The sequence below is a fragment of the Anopheles cruzii genome, chromosome 3 (genome assembly GCF_943734635.1).
Source record: "Anopheles cruzii chromosome 3, idAnoCruzAS_RS32_06, whole genome shotgun sequence".
In the NCBI taxonomy this organism is placed as follows: Eukaryota; Metazoa; Arthropoda; class Insecta; order Diptera; family Culicidae; genus Anopheles; species Anopheles cruzii.
In genome coordinates, this window is record NC_069145.1 from 53,851,725 (window position 1) to 53,870,840 (window position 19,116).

The following is a 19,116-nucleotide window of genomic DNA, read 5'->3' on the forward strand; positions in this document are numbered from 1 at the left end:
TTAAATGATTAAAAAACGGGAAGGGGTTTGTACTATCCACTGATTGTACCTGTGCCCTAGGGCTGCGAAGACAGCGGACCGCGCCATAGTCTGCTGTCCGCGGTTCCAAAATTCGGTAAAATTTCTAGCATAAGGTTAGTAATTATATTATTAGATTATTAAACTATTGGTACCAATAAAGGCGGATGAACAATCGCTTTCCTGTCCCTCTGCACAACCCAAGAGACCAACACCGGGAGGGGATCACCAGGAGGATCTTGCATACCGGGAGCAAAGCAACATTTAAAAAAGTAGCTTTTGAGCAGCACCCCTTTGAACAGATTTTGGGATGAGCAAATCACAACAATGCTGTAAAATAACTATAATCGGTACTGGTCGGCAAAAAAACAAAATCGCAGCCATTGGGAAGATATGCTTGCGTTGCGAAGACGTGTGCAATTATCCGCTTTACTTTCCACGATATCGAACAGATATTTTCGTTGTTTACAGAGCCACTAAGCTGAATCCATTGTCATAATTTCCAATACATTAGTCAATTTCTTTTTCACAAGAGCAACGCACTGAACCAAGTTTGTTTTGCGATTTCGTCACATAATCTTTATTCGACGGCACTCCCCCGAAACATCCGACGGGAACCGCTCGTACTCGAACGGCTTCTTACCGCAAACAAGGGACTACATGAACAAATCGGCCATTACATATCGACCGCGTCCTAGCAATGCCGGTCATTCGAGCAAACCCAAAAAACATCCCGGGCTTCATTAGGAGGCAAGCCGCATCGTGTAACCACTTCACTTCACTTCTTTGACTTGCAGGCCCGGTGGCAGCGATTGCTTCAGCTTATCGGCCTTCTCCTTGTCTTTCACGACTAGCGTGTACAGGTATCGGGAGCAGCGGATCTTAAACTTGGTGTTCGTCTCGTTCTTCTTTATCTTGACCGCACGGGCATCCTTCCTGCGGGCCTTGATGAGGAAGTCTTTAACTTCTTTGATTTCCTGCGGCATCCTGGGGGAGAGAAGTCAAAATAACAATATAAACACACGGGGACGAGCTTTGTCAATCGATTGGTACTAATTTAAGCTTACTTTATGCTAAGATTTGGCCGTGAAAATGGATAATTTAACCCACTTCAGCAGCGTGCGTGTTGTTGACGTTTACGACAACCCGAGAAAGAACGAAAGAACGAGTTGACAGCAAAAATGGCGAGGCATCTATTTCCGATTTGCGACAGCGCTGCCCTCTTGCGGATAAGATGCTCAACTGTGTGACGTTTCAGACACAGGCAAAACATTTTCTCAACAGATGGCACTTTTCAAATTCAAAATTTAGTTACAGTATGTACCAAATGTGTTGGAAGAACGATAAATTACTTTATTCAATCATACAACAACCTACAACACAATTATTAAAAAATAAAATTCTAAAATAATAAAACTAAAAGTAAGTGCAATAGATTTGTTTGTATTGAAACTGCTGTTTGCAACATTCCGTGTCGAGCATTTCGTATGATCGGATCGTTTTTTGCATTATTCTCATCATTTTCTGCTGCTGCTGTTGCTCCAAATCAAGGTTCTTCTGCACCAGATCTCGTCCCTTTTGCTCCAATATCGTTGAGCGCGCTAAGGAACCAATTCAAGTTTAAACCATGGATGATATTCGTCATCGGTTTGTTGTTATTATAACATGTGATTTTGACAGATGGCCGGCTTGTGTTGTGTAACATTGTTTTGTTAAAAAACAAGGCCGCATTCGTTTAGGCCTCCAACAATACTATACTACAATTTTTACTTGCTCTGAATTTGTTTTCGCAACAAGGCCGCCCTCCCGTTTTAGATAGGTTTAGCATGCCGTAACCATGGTTTGGTGCCATTTATCACATTTACGCCACTTTCTGCGAGTTTCCTGCCACCGGTAAGCGAATCTCGGACGCATTGGCCCTATGCTAATGCTTTACAACTGTTCTTCCGTTTTCTAGGACAGCATTCGTAAACACAACGAACCATTTGCACTCCTCACCATGCTGCCGGACGGATGATATCGAGTACGATCAGATACCGGTGAGCAGGATACGCAACTTTAGCATCATCGCGCACGTGGACCATGGTAAAAGTACTCTCGCCGATCGGTTGCTAGAAATTACCGGCACCATTGCAAAGCACGCCGGAAACCGGCAGGTGCTGGATAGTTTGCAGGTCGAGAAGGAGCGAGGCATCACCGTGAAAGCACAGACCGCCTCGTTGCTCTATCAGCACGCCGGCGAGCGCTACCTGCTTAACCTGATCGACACGCCGGGTCACGTGGACTTTTCCAACGAAGTATCGCGCTCGCTGGCAGCTTGTAACGGTGTGGTGCTGCTGGTTGACGCCAATCAGGGCGTTCAGGCACAAACCGTGGCCAATTATCACCTGGCGCGCTCAAAGCATCTGACCATCGTGCCGGTGCTGAACAAGATAGATCTAAAAAATGCACGCCCAGAAGCGGTCTGCAACGAGTTGTTCACACTGTTCGATATCAATCCCGACGAGGTACTAAAAGTATCGGCCAAACTCGGAACCGGCTGCGATGAGGTTTTGCGTAGCGTCATAGAACGCTTCCCTGCGCCGGACGCGAACCGTGCGGCCCCCTTTCGGGCTCTGATTTTCGATAGCTGGTTCGACAAGTATCGCGGGGCGTTGAATCTGGTGTACATAAGGGACGGTGAGATCCGACCGGGACAGGAGATTACGTCTTGCCACACGGGCAAAGCGTACGAAGTGAAAAGCTTGGGCCTTTTGCAACCGGATGAGCGAAAAGTGGACCGCTTGGTGGCCGGTCAAGTTGGGCTGCTGGGCTGCAACATGCGCACCAGCAGTGAGTCCCAGATCGGTGATACGTTCTTCCTAAAGCAGCACAAAACATGCATCCCCCTGCTGGGCTTCAAGCCGCTACGGCCGATGGTCTTTGCCGGTGTTTATCCTGCCGATCAGGCCCAGCATCTGGCACTGAAGAGTGCGATTGAGAAGCTTGTACTGAACGATTCCGCCGTCACTGTTACGCCCGACTCCAGTCCGGCACTTGGGCAGGGTTGGCGGCTAGGCTTTCTCGGGCTGCTGCACCTGGACGTGTTCAATCAGCGATTGCAGCAAGAGTACGACGCGGAACCCATCGTCACGGCACCCTCCGTGACGTACAAGATTAAACTCGCCGGGTCGAAAGCGATCGCCGCCCACGGGGGGAATGAGATCGTCTATATCAGCAATCCGGTCCAGCTGCCGGATCGAACGATCGTTGAGGAGTATTATGAACCGTACGTACTTGGCACGATCATTGCCCCAACCGCGTGCATCGGACCGATCATTGGGCTGTGCGTCGAACGTCGGGCGGTGCAGAAAAAGTCACTCAACATTGACAACGAGCGCATAATGACCACCTACCTGATGCCGCTCAACGAAATTGTGCTGGATTTTCACGATCACCTCAAATCGATCAGCTCCGGTTACGCAAGTTTCGACTACGAGGAGCACGGCTATGTGGCTACCAGCATCGTACGGATGGATGTACTGTTGAATGGCCAGCTAGTGGAAGAGCTGTGCACCATTGTGCATACCAGCAAGGCTCAACAGCATGCCCGCGAGCTGGTGGTCAAGCTGCGCGACCTTATTCCAAGACAAATGGTGCAGATCGCGATCCAGGCGGTGGTCGGTGGGAAAGTGCTGGGGCGCGAAACGATCAAAGCATACCGAAAGGATGTGACATCAAAATTGGTAATAGCTCTCTATCTCTCACTTCATAGCCTTCTAGTCTGTTAAGCACTTTACGTTTCTCTCCAACAGTACGGTGGCGACGTTACGAGGCGTATGAAATTGCTGAAGCAACAATCGGAGGGCAAGAAAAAGATGAGAGCAATCGCTAACATCAACGTACCGCGGGATACATTCATAAAAGTACTAAAACGGTAGAGTAAAAGTGTTGTCCCTTCGGAACACATCCGAAAGTACATAGTTCACGAAGCAAAAGTGCAAATCCGATTGCTGATGGAGGATTTTATTATAAACCCGGAACCCAATCGGAGAGTCTGTGCAATTCTTTCCTATAAAAGTGAGACACATTGCATAAATTTAATATTTTATTTATTTCAATATTGTTTTTGTTATCTTTTCTTATTAACACAACCATGTAAGATGAATGTTTGCTTCAGTTTCTCCTAGCAACTACTTAAAGGGTGCTGGGAATCTTTTTCTCTGTTCTGCCTTTCGTACCTCTTTTGTTTCATTTAACTACCGTCGCTCTTCTGCTCTATCCACGCTTGATGTTGAACGAAAAATGCGTAAAAAGCGAAGCCGGCCAGCAATAAAAATGGGATGAATGAAAGCCCCAATAGTCGATAGGGGGTATGGGGAAGAAAAATGGGCATCATTCGTTTCTTTTAAAACCTCTGTCGGTCAGTTTTCCCTTGGCACCTATTTGTGGCCTTTTCAGTAGTGCTATGCCTTCATTTCTAACCGCTACTGCTACTACTAATACTTCTACTACAACCTTCGCTACTGTAGAGGGGGCTAGTGGTTGAATATTGAAACTTTTCGAAACGTTGCGCAATGCAGAAGGAACTGTTCGCTAAAGACGGTTACTCGTCGTAGGTTGAAAATGTTTTAAAACGACGATCGATTCAGTCTCGGCCGAGAGGAGAGTATGCAACGGATGACGAAACGGGAACAATGCTACGAGATAAACTTTAAGTTTTGCTACGCTACTAAAGTTGCTTTTATGCTGCTGCTGCTGCTGCTGCTGCTGCTGCTGCTGCTGAGTGAAAGAGTCGAAAGGGCACAATGTTGGTTAATGATGGATGCATTTAAAAGTATGACCGCACCAAACGGCGGAATAGATAAAATATTATCGATGGTGAATGATGCAACGGGTTTTTACGGGTGTAAAATGTGTGATCGATGGTTCCAATGGTCGCGCCAACACCTTGCTCAACTAGATGGTAGGAACACCAACAAAAACGACGCTAGTCTTCCCTAGTCCGAGGAATACTTTTCGTATCGCTTGGCTTAATTTTCTAAAACATAAAATATATGCTCGACCACCGACCGCAAATGTTAATGTATATTATGCTATGCTGTAAAATCCCGTAAAACCTAGACCAGCAGCTTCATTAGCAGCCCGGAATCGGACCACATGAGGAAAAAGAAACTGGCCGAGGCGCAAGATAGCAGCTAACAGTGGCTGATTCCGTTCGTATTCACGATTGCGTTGTTGTTGGCCAGAGCACCACTGTTGGGGGATTCCGCGACGGTTGAGGACCGCGACTGGCTACCCGCCGCATCGGTCGCCGGGCAGGGCGGTCGGAGCAGATCACAGTACTGAAGGAGCGCTTCGCGAAGGGACCGGGAAACTTCCGCCGAACTAGTGGTCGTGCAGTCCACCAAGTACGGATAGAGGCTAATCAGCTGCTCCCAGGCGGTGGTGCCAACTGCCAAGGAAAGAAAACAATCGGTGTGTTTCGAAAACTTCGAGATACGTTCCGAGGTACGGTAACTTACCTTTGGCGGCTGGGGCCTTTTTCATCGATATCACAAGTGTGGCCACAGCTTTCAATACGAACGAAATCTCCGACAAACGATACCTGCAAAGCGAACAGTTTCGTAAGCGTACCAGTCCTGAGAAGGGGAATTGAATTTCTTGCCTTGGTAGTGGGAATTTTCCGCTCAACCGTTCGTCTTCGTTGAACTTTCTTAGTACCTCCTCGAAACGATGCAACAGGGCGGTGATTGCCAGCTGTCCAGCAATACCACCTTCGATCGTTGTTCCATTGCCACACACACTGGCACTGTTATTGTTCGCCGCATTTGTGTCCCTGTCGATCCCTGCTCCATCGCCAGCCGATACGGCCCGACCGGCACCCGACACACGGTCGTCTAGCAGCGAAAACTGCAGCAACGTTTCGAAACACGTTTTAGCAAATTCCTCCCGTAGCTTAAGCTCCGTTTCGCACCCCGCAAACGGGGTACTGCCGGTCGTGGCCGAATGGATCGAACCCTTGTTCAGGATCACCACCGCGTCCAAGATGAATTGCTGTGGAATTTCCTGGCTGTGCGGAAGGATTTCGTCGCGTATCAGCTCGATCACCTGACAGTCGATCGTCTCGTCCAAGATAAGCTCGTCCAACCCGCGATCTTCCACAATGCAGACACTGCATTTAGAGAAAGGTAAAATCAGCAGAATGTTTAGCATACCCTCCAAGATGCGTACCTCTTGGTGAACAAAAATTGATCCAACGTATCGGCTAAATCTTTCCACATCGAGGCGAAGTGCTTCGGATGCTGCCGGGCCACCGGTAGCCCCGTGTGCAGCACACTGATTAAGCTCGATATCGCCAACTTCCAGGTGCTCGACGACATGCACTTGTACTTCAGCGACAGTGGCAAATGTAGCGCTTTGATGATCTCGTGCAGTATCTGACCCTCGATCACGGTCGGTTCGTGGGCCGTCTGTTGGTAAAGCTTGACCGCCACGGTCAACGCTTTCTCACCGAACGGAATGTAGTTCATGCTGACCCATTCGACACCGTTCGCGTTGGAAGCGGCGACGACCGGATGTATCAGTCCACCGGTACCGGCCGCCATTGTGTTGCCTGCTCCGCTGCCACTGCGGTTCGATTTTAATGGGCTGGGAATGGGAAAAGAAGCGAGTCAGCAAATCACTATTTAGTACCGGTCTCCGAAGACCGAAGCTTACCGTGTTTCGACGCGATCGAAGCTCGGTGGAACACAGGCGAATTTGCTGAAACTTAACAACTGCTTGAAGATGGCCGATATCATACTCTTGAGCCCGGCAGCGGCGACGGATGATTCCTTCGCCCCACTACCGATGGCTTCCTTCTGCAACAGCTCCATACAATCCAGCACACCGTCGTGGAGTGGCGTCAGTAGCGAGTCGGAGATCGTGGACATGATGTAAGGCGTTGAGTCGCTGTGGACCGGCACAGCGACCGCATTCATTAGCACGGCGCAAAGCTGCGTCAGATCTTTGTTAGCGAACCGGGACCGAATGTGCTGAAACAGGGCGGGGAAAATGTGCACCAGCGCGGTCAGGAACGCTTGGCTTGGAATGTACAGTTCCTCTGCACCGCCGGATCCGCTTGCTGCTACTCCACAGCCGCCCTTCTCCGGGTGGTGTTGTTCCGTCCCGATCGACGGTGGTTTGGTGCTTTCCGCGCCAATGTTTAACCAAACACGCCACGCCACGTTCCAGATGTCGGCATCGGTGGACTGCGCGTCGGAACTTTTGGCTCCCCGTGCACTAGCGACGTCATCGCCGGCCTGAGCCTGAGCTGCTGCCGGTCGGTTGTAAAGGATCTCCTGGAACGATTTCAGTGCCGCCAGCGACACTTCGTTGCTCTTGCTGAGTGCCGAATTTTCAATAAACTCCAACAGAAGTGCCCAGGCCCGAGGAAAATCGCCCAACATTTGCAGCAGCGCACGTTTCGTGTTGAACACCTGTGGCGGCGGGGTGGCCAAGATGATTAGCCAAAAATGTTCAAATTAAATCGGATCTAGAGGCAACTTACCCGTGAAACGCCGGACAACGTCAGCACTTGCGTTTCGGCCCACTGCTTCTGGGCCGTGTTGCGCGAATGATGAATCAGAATATTGCCGCTCGTATCCACTTTCTCGCTGCTGGCACAGCTCGACAGCGCCCGAACCTTGTCCAACAGTGGAAACAGCACCTGCCACAGTACCGCTTGCCAGGTGGGTGGATTCAGCAGCGCTCCGTGGGCCGAAATGGTAGAAAACAGTGTTTGGCCGGCGGACTTTCTTACGGCGGGTCGCGGATCAACACACAGATCACCAAGCCGCGCGTACAGACACATCCAGAGGCGGTCGAAGTGCGGCATGTTGAGTGTGCCGGGAAAATCGGGCAACACGGACATATCGTCGCACACCGTTTGGGACAGTTTCTCTTGGTTTTGATTGAAATAATCCGAAATGTTCCACATCAGACCCACGGCCGTCAGCGAAATGTTGAGTTCCTGCGTTTGCGAACCAAACTTGGCCGCCGTATTGACGCACAGTGGAAGGCAGCGCCAGGGCATCACCGGCAGGAAGTCGGTCACAACGAGCTGCAAGCACTGGAACGCGATACGTATCAGGGCCTCACCGTGATGGTCGTTCACGGCACCGATGATACCGAGCACAAGCGGCCACCCGTGCGACAGTGTTTCGCCTGCCCCATTGAGGACAAGCAGTACGCAGTCCAGCTGTCGCTGGCGTACGTCCCCGTGCGGCACAGAGGACAGCTCGGCCAGTGGGCCGAGCAGCAGGGTTTGCAGTTTGAGATTTTCCTTCAGCGGACGCTCGTACTTGTACTGGAGCGATGCCTTCACCAGGTACGTGATCGCTTCGACTCCCCACTCACGCATACGGATGTGCGGATGTTGACAAATCTCGAGCAGATGGTTCGTTAGCGGCCGCCACAGCACTTCGATGCGTGACAAATTCACGAGCCCCGTTTCGAGCAGCTTCGCCACGGCAAACAGTGACGGTTCCCGGTTGTTGTACGCCAACTCCATCGCTTCGTGGGACAGTTTACAGAGCGCATCGATCAAGTGGTGCAGTGCAACGTCGTCCAGATACTGACTCGCTTCGAACAGCTGACTCAACATCGTCGACAGAACGGGCAGATCGGTCATGACCTGTGTGATGGAATTTGCATCCGTCGGAGGTTTCTGTACCGCCTGCAGACTACCGCCGGTCGAAGGCTTCAGTCCCAGTATCCAGGCCAGATGCTGTAGCGTCGTGAGCACGATGTGCCACGAGCTGCCCAGGATGCTACCGTGACAGTGCGCCAAGTGCAGCACCGAGCGCATGCACTGGAGATTTTTGGCCGTCAGCAGTACCGGTCCCTGATGGGCACCGATCGGAAGCGAGGACGTCGGGAGAGGCGTACCCACGGCCACCACCGGGTGTCTCTGTTGTTGCTGTTGCTGTAGCTGCTGCTGCTGCTGTTGCTGCTGATCGATGTCGGTGTACATGCCACCGTGATACATCGCTCCTGCGGTCAGTTCGTTGTTGCCCAGTCCACGGAGATGTGGCTTCATCGGATGACTCACGCCCTGATAGTTAACGTTTAGCACCGACAGGGCATAGTGCGGTGGCAGCGAGGCACGACAGAGGGCCGTTATGAAGGCGTCCCGAGGGGTGTGCAGTTCCAGCAGGCCACACAACGCCGCATAACTCTGGATCGACTTGAGGACACTCTCGGTGGACGATTCATCGGTGGCCGCGTCGATCAGGGGTGCCAGTGCCGTCAACAGGCCCATCCAGCTGGAGTGAATCAGCTGAATGTGCAGCGCTTTGTCCGCCTCGCTCACCCGCTGCCGGTACGGTGCGGGATGTTCGTCACCGAGCTGCGATGGCCCCTGGATCGAGAGTGAAATCGAGCGCACGATATCGAGCAGACAGGCGTAGGCAACGGAGATCCCGTAACCGTCCGGAATCGGCGGTGGCTCCATTTTGTCCAGCATCTCCAGGAAGGTGGCCTTCGATTGGCCGCTGGGAAAGGTGACGACCAGCGGGAGAAACACACCACGAAATATGAACCCAGGCTGGGGCGAGATTCCGGGACCGACCGGAAGACCACCGCCCAGTAGCTGCGACTGCTGGCCACCGCTACCGCCAATTCCCACGCCAACGCCAGCGACGGTGCTTCCACCGACAACTGCCCCAACTGCCCCGCCGCCGCCCATCGTGGCGCTCAGCAGCTGCGGGTTGATGAACAGACTTTGCACGTACGTCCCGAGCGAGTTGATGATGTCCTGGAAGATGTTGGTGGCGTGATCCTTCAGATCGTAGCACCGGCAGAACGATATCAGCAGCTCCGGCTGGATGGTCATTTTGTGGAGCACCTCGAGCGCCAGTGACCGCTGCCAGGCGGGCTTATCCGGATCGAGGAACTTCACGATGAGCGAGAGGAAAATTTCACATTCCGTCACCAGCAGCGCGTGGTACTTCTGGATCAGTATCGACACCACGCGAAGCAGCCGCATGCTAATCGGGAAGTAGGGTTTATCGTGCAGTGTCCCGGCTTGCCCGCTGGCCGCACCACCACCGCCCGCGCCGACACCTCCCGCCTGTGGCACCACGGTCCGGTACTTGATGTTGGGCGAGAACAGCTTAATGACCAGCGCACAGACGCGCTCCTTCAACAGAAAGCTAAACTCCGGATTGCGGTAAAACACCGACGTGTACTGCGTCAGCACGGACTCGAGCAGCTCCAGCCCGAACGTCCGGGTCATCTCCGTCATGCCCAGCAGCCAGTACGGTTGGTCAGCGTTCACTAGCTGGACGAGGTCCTGAAAGAGTAGAAACGCATCGGCCGCGCACGGTAGCAGCCCCTTCGGTGGAACACCCGTGGCCAGCTTCAGCTCCTCCAGGTTCACCTCACGCCGCTCGTCCTGATTGGCGTCCGCTTCCGCTTCCTCCGCTACGACCCGCTCGAACACGAGCGAAACCAGCTGCCGAACGGTGGCCCCGGCCGTATTAATCGTCGTCGAGTCCTTCGTGAAGTGAAGCCGAAAGCAGAGGACCAACGTTTTGGCGAGCGTTTCTCCGTGCACGACCGCGTTCGTCGTCAGCAGCAGCGTCACGCTCTGCAGCACCTTCACCTCCTCGGTACCGTGCTCCATCAGCATCCAGAGCGTGTCGGTGATGTAGCGGGCGCCCTTCTGGTCCACCACCTGCTGCGTGATCAGGCGCTGCATCATGCCGAGACAGAATTTGATAATTTTCACATCCTTCGACTCGCAGCCCTGCACCAGCGGGTAGAGGATCTGGTTGACCACGTAGTAGACGGGTGTTTGCGGATTAGCACCGGCCGCCTTCAGCTTCAGTATCGCTTCCTCACACGACTGCAAAGGGAGACAGGGAGAAACAAGAGAAGAAACGTTTTTTAAATCCCACTCTAAATGCACCTTGTTGCTGGCTGATTGTCCTGCCACAAATGGCCACAGCTTCGAATGAGTGCCGGTAAAGTGCAGTGCACAGTCAGCCGGATAATGTTTCAAAACGGGCTGCAACAAACGCAACAATAGCAAAGATTGGCGCGCTAAAACAACGAGATTAATTAGCATACGACACGGTTTTCCAGATCCACCCGCGAACGTACCGGAATTATGCCGACGTCGGAATGAGCGACCGCAGCCGCGAGAAGGATGCGTAAAAAGCGGAAGATTCGGATGGGAGGGCATTCGGTGGTGAAAATACAAAGGCAACACCGTTTGTCGGTGGCACAGTTGAATGCCTTTACAGGTCGGCACGCTGCGCAGATCCGCAGCGAGAACCGAAACGTTTCCTCTCCCATTGTTTACCGGTGTACCGTGTTCCGAGATTTAACGGTTTAAGCACTGACTGCTTCCATGGTGGGGTTCTTTTCATTCCGCACATGTACAGTACAAATGAGAGCATGGCGAGTGAAAAGATTGAAAGTGTGCTTTTTTTGAACACATGCTCAGGGTACGATGCGGTAAAACAATGACAAACCGTTAAACAATCGTGACAAACGTATGATGATGCGGAACAGTAACCGGGAAAGGCACCCCTCAACACACACTTATGCCAATTACATTTAAGAACAAATGTGAATTGAACGGTTACAAAACATTCCCAACATTTCCCAACATAATTCGGAACTTTTATCAAGTTACGTTTTGAGCTTTGTTCTTTGACTTTTAGTGTGTTAGCAAAGTGTAGTTGGTTGAAAAATGCCATCACCATTAGGGTCTAGACCACGCGACAGCAGCACGTGTTGGACAAATCCCTTCCGACCCCAAGGACTGATATTCTGTGATAAAAAGTGTGGATACTTTTTAATGACATAGCTGCGTATGGCCAGCAATGCAACGGCCGATGAGGGTGAGGTGTTGATTCCTAACATTTTTTAATGTAAAACAATTTTGGTAAAATGTTTACCACGATTTGCTTGGCAGTAGCTTCTTCGGTCGACCAATTTTTGAGTACATTTTCGATTGTATGTGGTCCTATTTCCTTAATAGCAACTTGAATATCGGTCTTAACGTTGTCAACAGCTGCTGGTATGTTCGCATAACATAAATATTGATTGTGGCTGTTACTGTATGGCACGTAACGCCGTCCTGTTCAAACCAAACGCCGTCCAAGTTCTCATCTTCAATTTCGCCGAAAAACCAAACAGCCAAAATCCGCACCAAACAGTCACTCGTTGTGGGTGTATGGGCTTCTCTTGCACGATTTATGGCTTTTCCGAACCACAACAGTGCTTATTAACATAGCCACAGACGTGGAAATGATCTTCAATGAAATGTGCTTTTGACGAATAATTTGACGACCTACCACTTTGGAAATATTTTTTTCATATTTCCAAATTTTCTGCAACCAAAATTGTATTTTATACATAAATGTTAAGAATCAACCTTCCAAATAAAAGTTCAAACATCGAAAATATTCAGCCGTTTTTGTTTTATAGCCAAATGAAAAAATGCACACTAATTTGCTCACCCTGTACAATTTACCAACAAGCGGAATAAAATGTACATCGCTCCATGATTAGTAATAAAATATCAAAAACCAAAGATTTTAACTTTTCAATGATCGGAAATTTGACAATATTTAATAACAAAAAAAACTCCATATTGCACATGAAGCAGTGTTTAGTAATATGATTATTTTGAATTTATTGTTCTATGTAATTTTCTGAATTTTCATTGCTATAATTTTCCTATGTTCAAACTTTATGTTCAAGACTTTATTAATTTAAATTATATGAATGAATGACGCTTTGATGAAGCTTTTGTTGGCGAACTGGCGTACAAAGTTTTTTGCACGAATAATTGATCCATTATTCAATTATCATCCTAAAATATTACGCACAACCGAAGCAAAGGAAAGAAAATAGCTTTTCCCGCCGTATTTTCACTTTCTTTCAGATTCCGCTTTTCCACCGACGTACAAATAGATTGCGTGAACGCATTAAATGCTGCCCATTGCCCGAGTTTCGCATTTACTGCTCCGGAAGAGATTGTAATTATTCTTGTGAATTTATAATCAACCTCATGCCGTTGTAGAACTTGTAGTCAGAATTCTACGCGACCGCAGGAAACATAAAGTGTGAAATATTTGTTTCGCTCAGCGTTTATCGCCGAATGCAGCTTACGAAACAGGTGAGGATAATAAATCTTAAAATTGAAACCGGGCCCGAGACATTATCTGGTTCGGGTCCCCTAGGTCGCATGTGCAGATTAGAGTAAATTTTGAGGGTACAATCACGAGCGCGGCGCTCACCAAGCACCGTATTGGAATAGTTTCAAACTGTTTTAGGGAAACTAATACCGGATCTAACATCGAACGAAATAGAACAAAATTGTTCCATTAGTAAGCAAAAATTGCGTTAGGGAAGCGATATCTCCACATCAAAAACCCGTTGAGGTATTCAAAGGAGCCGGATGTAACGCAAACCACGGACACAAAACAAATATGTTGCATGATCCTTCCGAAACCGATCTGAACGCCAATCATTCAGCGAAATTCTTTGGGGTGTAAATTAATTCAGAATCTAATGATATGATTAATTAAGTGCCGTCTAATGCATGATCACGTTTCGCGCGCCTTTACAACACTTGACAGAGTTCGACTCGTCGTAATCCCGAATCATAATCACGACTCATTAGGCTGCTGCTTCCGCAGGTTCCTGAGGTTTGTTGTTTGTGGCATTTAATTGCTACGCCACTTACAGCAACCGAAATAGGGACCAAGCTACCACAATTTCACGCTTAACTTGGCACAACTGTGGAAAGACAAGGGGCCCGTTTACGAGTATTTGCCCCCTTTTCCGGTTGAAATTTCCCAAACAAGGACGCTCCATTTAAACCTCCATTAAAGTGCCGACACAAGGAGCCACCATTGAGGAGGAACTAGCTCGGGAGCTGCACATTCTAAAATGAGGAGTAGGGATTTTTACTTGCTCTGCATTTGTTCACAAACAGTTTTCTTATCGGGTTTGTAGCCGAAAGAACAGGCAGGGAATCGAACTTGGTAACCCCAACAGCAAGAATAGCGATCAAAAACGAAGCACCTAACGGCGCGCAGGGTTCACTGGAGGAACTGGTTGTCCTTTGTGGGACACTTGGCCGCATTGCAAAAAGGAAATGTGTTGCCACATCCATCCGAAATTGTATTACCTTCAAAAAGGAACATTAACAGAAAACATTACTTAGTGAGCGTTCCAGATGGTCTAGAAGCTGCCAGGATGTGCCGGATGAGAAGTATGGTGCTTCGAATGGTCATTACGTCTGCAATAAAAGCACTGCACTAATACATAAAAGTATACAATAACATGTACTACATAAAATACACCGACCAGCTCACAGTCTGTGCTCCACTAAGCTCTCTAAGAATTCAAGCTTAGAAAAACAAAACTCCAAAACTGCTTTCGATAAGTTTTAAATAACTGCTTATCAAACATATAGCAAATTTCTATTTGCAAATTTGATTACTTTTAGCAAGTTATGAAAATTTTATTGCACGTAATTACAGAATATCCGACGATTTTTTACATTCTGTTTGCAATGTAACTATTAAATTTCTTTTATTTAAATGAACACTTGTTAACGAAAAATGTAAACTGAAATGACAGCTGTAATTTAATGTTATGTGTAAGGTGTGTTAACTAGAAAATTAGGGAAGCACATTTTATTGTACTTATTTTTAATTTATAACTCATGAAAACCACTTAAAAAACAGAGGAAGAACATCACCTGGTCCTAGCCTTTAACTCATTCAATCAAGAATTTTACAGAGCCATTGCGGTGTAGTTTTGAAACCATAACAAAATAACATTGCGCGCTGGCTATTTCGATGATTTTAATTAATTTCGTTAAACTTTTTCAATTTGCTGACAGCTCAAAATATTACGTTCGACGGGCACCACCATTTTCGGGGCCACAATTGTTTTCTGTCCCATCCGCGTCCAAACAACTTTACAAAAAGCCGCTCACCGCACACAACGGTTACAGCAGGATGGGGCGTGTAAGGATCGGTGTGTCGGTGTGGTTCTGATATCATAATCGTTTCCGTGTGAATCACACAAGCCTATCGCACCGCAAGTAACACCGGCGCGTACCAGATACCAGCAGCCGCACGGTACTGTTACCACAAAATCTGCGGTCTTCCGGGGAGCTGATTATCCGGACCATGGTACCAGGTCACCCCTTTGCCGTGTCGACTAAAGGGAAGTGAGATAGGCGTCGGAATCTAAACAGGTGGGACCGGTAAATCCTGGTGCTATACGAAATAGCATCGGCATCGGCGGAGGGTGTCGTCGAATAATTAAAAGCCCACCATTCTGCGGGATGGTTTTACGACCAGCGGTCACGAACGACGACACCAAACGCAACCGAACGCTTGCTCTGTAGGTCCAATAGTACCCAGACTGGTAGGTTTAGTAACGGGAGGCAGCATTTGCCAAACGAGCAGTATGTGTGAGCGACTTTAAATCATGAGGGAGCGCCCGTTTCGGTACCAGCAGCGTCCGTTTCGTCGGAGGCTTCGAGTTTGACGAAAACTTTGTATCTACTTTGCCCGGGGGAGATACTAGATAAATGGGTTGGCCATAGTGGTCAAGATAGTGTCATTCGGGGTCGTCACTAGATCAACGGTCGATGCCACATGCTGGTCACAAGTGTGCGGTTTTTTGGGGGTCCTTTCCATTAACACATCAACACGAACGCTCTAGGCGACTGAGCCGTTGTTGATTTAACAGTGCCTGTGACCTTTCCCAGTGTCTGACCGAGTTCTCAGTCACATTTATTTAACTTTTGCAGGTTCAAACAACTAATTATTTTGAAAGAAATGATTTTATAAAACTAAGGCTATCATAAATTAGAAACAACTACAATTTAATGAATGTTTGAATATTTTGAACTAATAATAACACTAAACACCCAGTACTTTGGGTAAACCTTGATTTAATTTGATTTAGTTGGAAAAACCTCTCTCTTACATAGTTGAAGACAAGGAGGGTTTGAGTAAAAATAATTTTCATTTCACAATGCCAGGATCGGTGTAAGATTAAGGTCACAGAGCTTACATAAACGCGGTCATGGAAGTCCCATCCTGCCGTCAACATTTTGCTAACAAGCGCCCAAGAAACTAATTATGCGGCCGGCTTTACAAAAAGCCAAAACATGTTAATCAGACCAAGGCGTAAATCATGCAAAAGAACATCGCACAATGGGCCCCTGGCGGGAGCTTTACGCCATCAGAAGATTCATTGAGAAACCTGCACTAAATTCAACCATTTGATCCATAAACCCACATTTCTCTCTGCGACCAACGGAACGGTCCCGACGGAGAGGACCGGGTGGGAATTGATGCGTGGGTCACATGTGTTAATCCTACCGTCATGTGCGTCCGGAACTCGCTCAACATCTTGAGGGAAAGAAGGATTTTCCGGAGTATTTTTTTTCAAGGGGGATCGTGTGAGATTCAAGTCGCCAAGCAAATGTTGAGACATTCCACCATGCCAATGACGTAGCATTCTGGTCGAAAAGTGGCCTAAGCAGCTTCTTTCTTTTTTTCGTTCGCCACTCAACCATAGTATTCACCTTCTCTCTCTTTCAAACAGGGACAGAGAGAGAGAGAGTATTGCAAAGAAGTACGAAAGGATCTTTTACTTCCGCTGCAAAAAAGGATAACATCGGGGCTGCGAAATGAAATCTGATTTAATAAAAAAGGATGACGGCAAGAAAACGGATGCTCGCACAGATCGGCTTTGTGGCTTTTAATCGATGTTCTATTTATATTGTGGTTTTATCAGCGTTTCATGCGGCCTGGAAACGGGTCCTTCATCACGTACCCTGCCTGCTAGTTTGTGATCTTGTGCTTAGCCTACGAAGCGAAGGATAGCAGGATAGCCTTAACGGTTTTAAGAATCTAAGAGTTCAACCGCATGCAGAAGGTCCGTAACCGCGAACAGCAAAAACAGTACAATATTTTTATTCTGTACAACACAACTACCGCAAAAATAAAATTACCCATTTTTTTTACTTTCCACAGGATTTCCAAAGGTTAGTTGAAATGGGCACAAAGCAAGCAGGCCATGATACAACAGCATGCATCCCACGGCTGATGGTATCATTCCAGCCGGCAATTATACCTTCAGAGGCTTAATAATGGCGACGTCGCTAGTCGACGTAGTTACATAAGTTGTAACTATTTAAACGGATAACCCACGGGCTTAGCATACACTGCCCATCAAAGTTGGTTTCATTGATAATAACGAAGGCTAAACTTTTGCCAGCAAGAGCACTAACGCACAAACACCCAAACTTTGTTGCCAACGTACTTGGATAATTAATCGAATCAAATTGTAAAACACACCATATTGTGTATGTTGGGGTTCGGCTGTTGCACTGATGATGAACATAGTTTGTGTCGCTTCTCGGCTAGAGTGTGCTGTGGACTCAACTTTGACCGCGAAGTTATTTTGATCAATTAAGTGGCGCACTTCTTATTGGTGTTATGTTCACGTGTGACCCCAGAGCCAACTTTCTGATGCTTAAAATCATCCTTAAAGCACACATTATTTTTTAACGAAGCATGAATAACTTCAATTGTGCTTGGGATTGCCCGATGACTATTTTGTCCATCTAGTATCCTGTGGAATGTTGACTTAACGCAGGGTTATTGTTGCCCGTCCCTTTGAAGCCTCCGGTTCCATGAATAAATATTGAATTAGATCCCCTAAGCTCTGCGGCCAACATTCGCTAGCCCAGAGCTAAAGCCCTTGAGCCCGGAGTCCTGGGACTAATTTAATGTACTTTTAAAAAAAGGGTTTCTGGACGGGCTCTCGCTATTTTAGGCTAACGCACCGTAGAATCCCTACCTTGCTATTTAATTTATAATCCAGAACCCTTATTATTGCCAAACACCCGCGCGTTTGCATAGTTACTAGACAGAGCTTGTTGTTCAAAATACCCTACAGAAAACGCGGTAATGGTCAGAATGGTAAATATTTTAACAGCGATAGTCATTTTAATTAACTTTGCACTGACCATCTGACCACAGAGGAAATGTAACGGAAAATGTTTTAATGGCTCGTGACATTCTTCTGGATCAGTGCCGCATGTTCAGTAAATTACACTTTTAAATTTGTTTGAACCCCGGCGAGCGAGGTAAAGCCGTTGTCCGCCAATGTCTACGGAAGATGAGTGTAAAGTAGTTAAAAATTTACCATCATCTAATGATAAATTGACGACGAGTTTGCATAATGCAGCATGAAAGTTAATTTGCACAACCGTTTCCAGACGCCTCACGAAGGATAAAACGCACAAACAATCAATTTTCGAACGGCGCCAGCCCGTTTTGTTTGTTCTTAGCCATCAATGGTACGGTACACAGCGAGAGAGGCGATAAATTTTCCACCATCCGTTTGATACTGTTGGCTGCTTTTCAGAGATAAACTCACGCACGGTGACCTGATTTATGAAGTCAAATTATCCCTTACATTGTCAAATTGTGCCTCTAAATTATTCCAAATTGTTTGTAGCACGCGTTTTGTGTAATTGTACTAGTTTTGTCGTCTTCCGGGAAAATCAAATATTTATCTGAATTAATTGACAATGAAGTTTTATTTTATGCCTCACTATTCGCGACTTTATGAGAACAATACTCCTATTGATCCGCGGTGCACATAGTTTTTGACCACCACAAGCCATCTCGCTCGAATGTGTGACGAACCGCGCTATCGGTTTTATCAGTTTACTCAAGTGTCGTGTAACAATGATTAATAATAGATTGTAGCGCTCGTCAGTTTTTGGCCAGGAATACGTCAGGCCACCTTGTCATATAAAACAGACGTGGCGTACTCGCAGTGGGCCACCGATAAATACTGTGTTTTTATTTGTCAATCCTTTTGGTAGAGCCAGACAAATGAACTGTACGTTGAAATGTAGCAAGACCTACCTCTTTTATTTGTGGATATTTTTTCTTCGTTTCCAACGACAGATTGCGAAAATCATTCTGCAGCACTTCGAGAAACTTTTGTGCCGCCTCGGTATCCGTTGTGCCACTAACGAACGACATACTGATGGTGTGTGGCGAATTA

At 47.7% G+C, this 19,116-nt stretch overlaps 3 protein-coding genes across 3 annotated transcripts; 1 reads left to right on the forward strand and 2 right to left on the reverse strand.

Moving 5' to 3' along the window:
* Positions 1-436: 436 nt before the first annotated feature.
* LOC128272273 (60S ribosomal protein L38) lies at positions 437-1,175 on the reverse strand. Its single transcript, XM_053010048.1, has 2 exons — positions 1,086-1,175; positions 437-1,005 (listed from the first exon to the last, which is right to left on the reverse strand). Exon 2 carries the CDS (start codon positions 1,002-1,004, stop codon positions 792-794), a length of 213 nt encoding a protein of 70 aa, XP_052866008.1. The 5' UTR covers position 1,005; positions 1,086-1,175; the 3' UTR covers positions 437-791.
* Positions 1,176-1,802: 627 nt separating this feature from the next.
* LOC128273403 (translation factor GUF1 homolog, mitochondrial) lies at positions 1,803-3,938 on the forward strand. Its single transcript, XM_053011353.1, has 3 exons — positions 1,803-1,911; positions 1,976-3,743; positions 3,813-3,938. Exons 1-3 carry the CDS (start codon positions 1,856-1,858, stop codon positions 3,936-3,938), a joined length of 1,950 nt encoding a protein of 649 aa, XP_052867313.1. The 5' UTR covers positions 1,803-1,855.
* A 160-nt stretch (positions 3,939-4,098) lies between these two features.
* On the reverse strand, positions 4,099-19,094 carry LOC128272002 (protein MON2 homolog). Its single transcript, XM_053009708.1, has 7 exons — positions 18,975-19,094; positions 7,550-10,888; positions 6,718-7,478; positions 6,232-6,648; positions 5,666-6,172; positions 5,523-5,605; positions 4,099-5,452 (listed from the first exon to the last, which is right to left on the reverse strand). Exons 1-7 carry the CDS (start codon positions 19,092-19,094, stop codon positions 5,196-5,198), a joined length of 5,484 nt encoding a protein of 1,827 aa, XP_052865668.1. The 3' UTR covers positions 4,099-5,195.
* Positions 19,095-19,116: the final 22 nt, after the last annotated feature.

Excerpts from the sequence above, each read along its gene's own strand:
- LOC128272273 (XM_053010048.1), bottom strand. The coding sequence starts at position 1,004 with ATGCCGCAGGAAATCAAAGAAGTTAAAGACTTCCTCATCAAGGCCCGC.
- LOC128273403 (XM_053011353.1), top strand. The coding sequence starts at position 1,856 with ATGGTTTGGTGCCATTTATCACATTTACGCCACTTTCTGCGAGTTTCC. Across the intron at positions 1,912-1,975 it reads CTGCGAGTTTCCTGCCACCG|GACAGCATTCGTAAACACAA; the intron begins GTAAGCGAATCT and ends TCCGTTTTCTAG. Across the intron at positions 3,744-3,812 it reads AGGATGTGACATCAAAATTG|TACGGTGGCGACGTTACGAG; the intron begins GTAATAGCTCTC and ends TCTCTCCAACAG.
- LOC128272002 (XM_053009708.1), bottom strand. The coding sequence starts at position 19,094 with ATGTCGTTCGTTAGTGGCACAACGGATACCGAGGCGGCACAAAAGTTT. Across the intron at positions 6,649-6,717 it reads TTCGATCGCGTCGAAACACG|CCCATTAAAATCGAACCGCA; the intron begins GTAAGCTTCGGT and ends TCCCATTCCCAG. Across the intron at positions 5,606-5,665 it reads GGAAAATTCCCACTACCAAG|GTATCGTTTGTCGGAGATTT; the intron begins GCAAGAAATTCA and ends TTCGCTTTGCAG.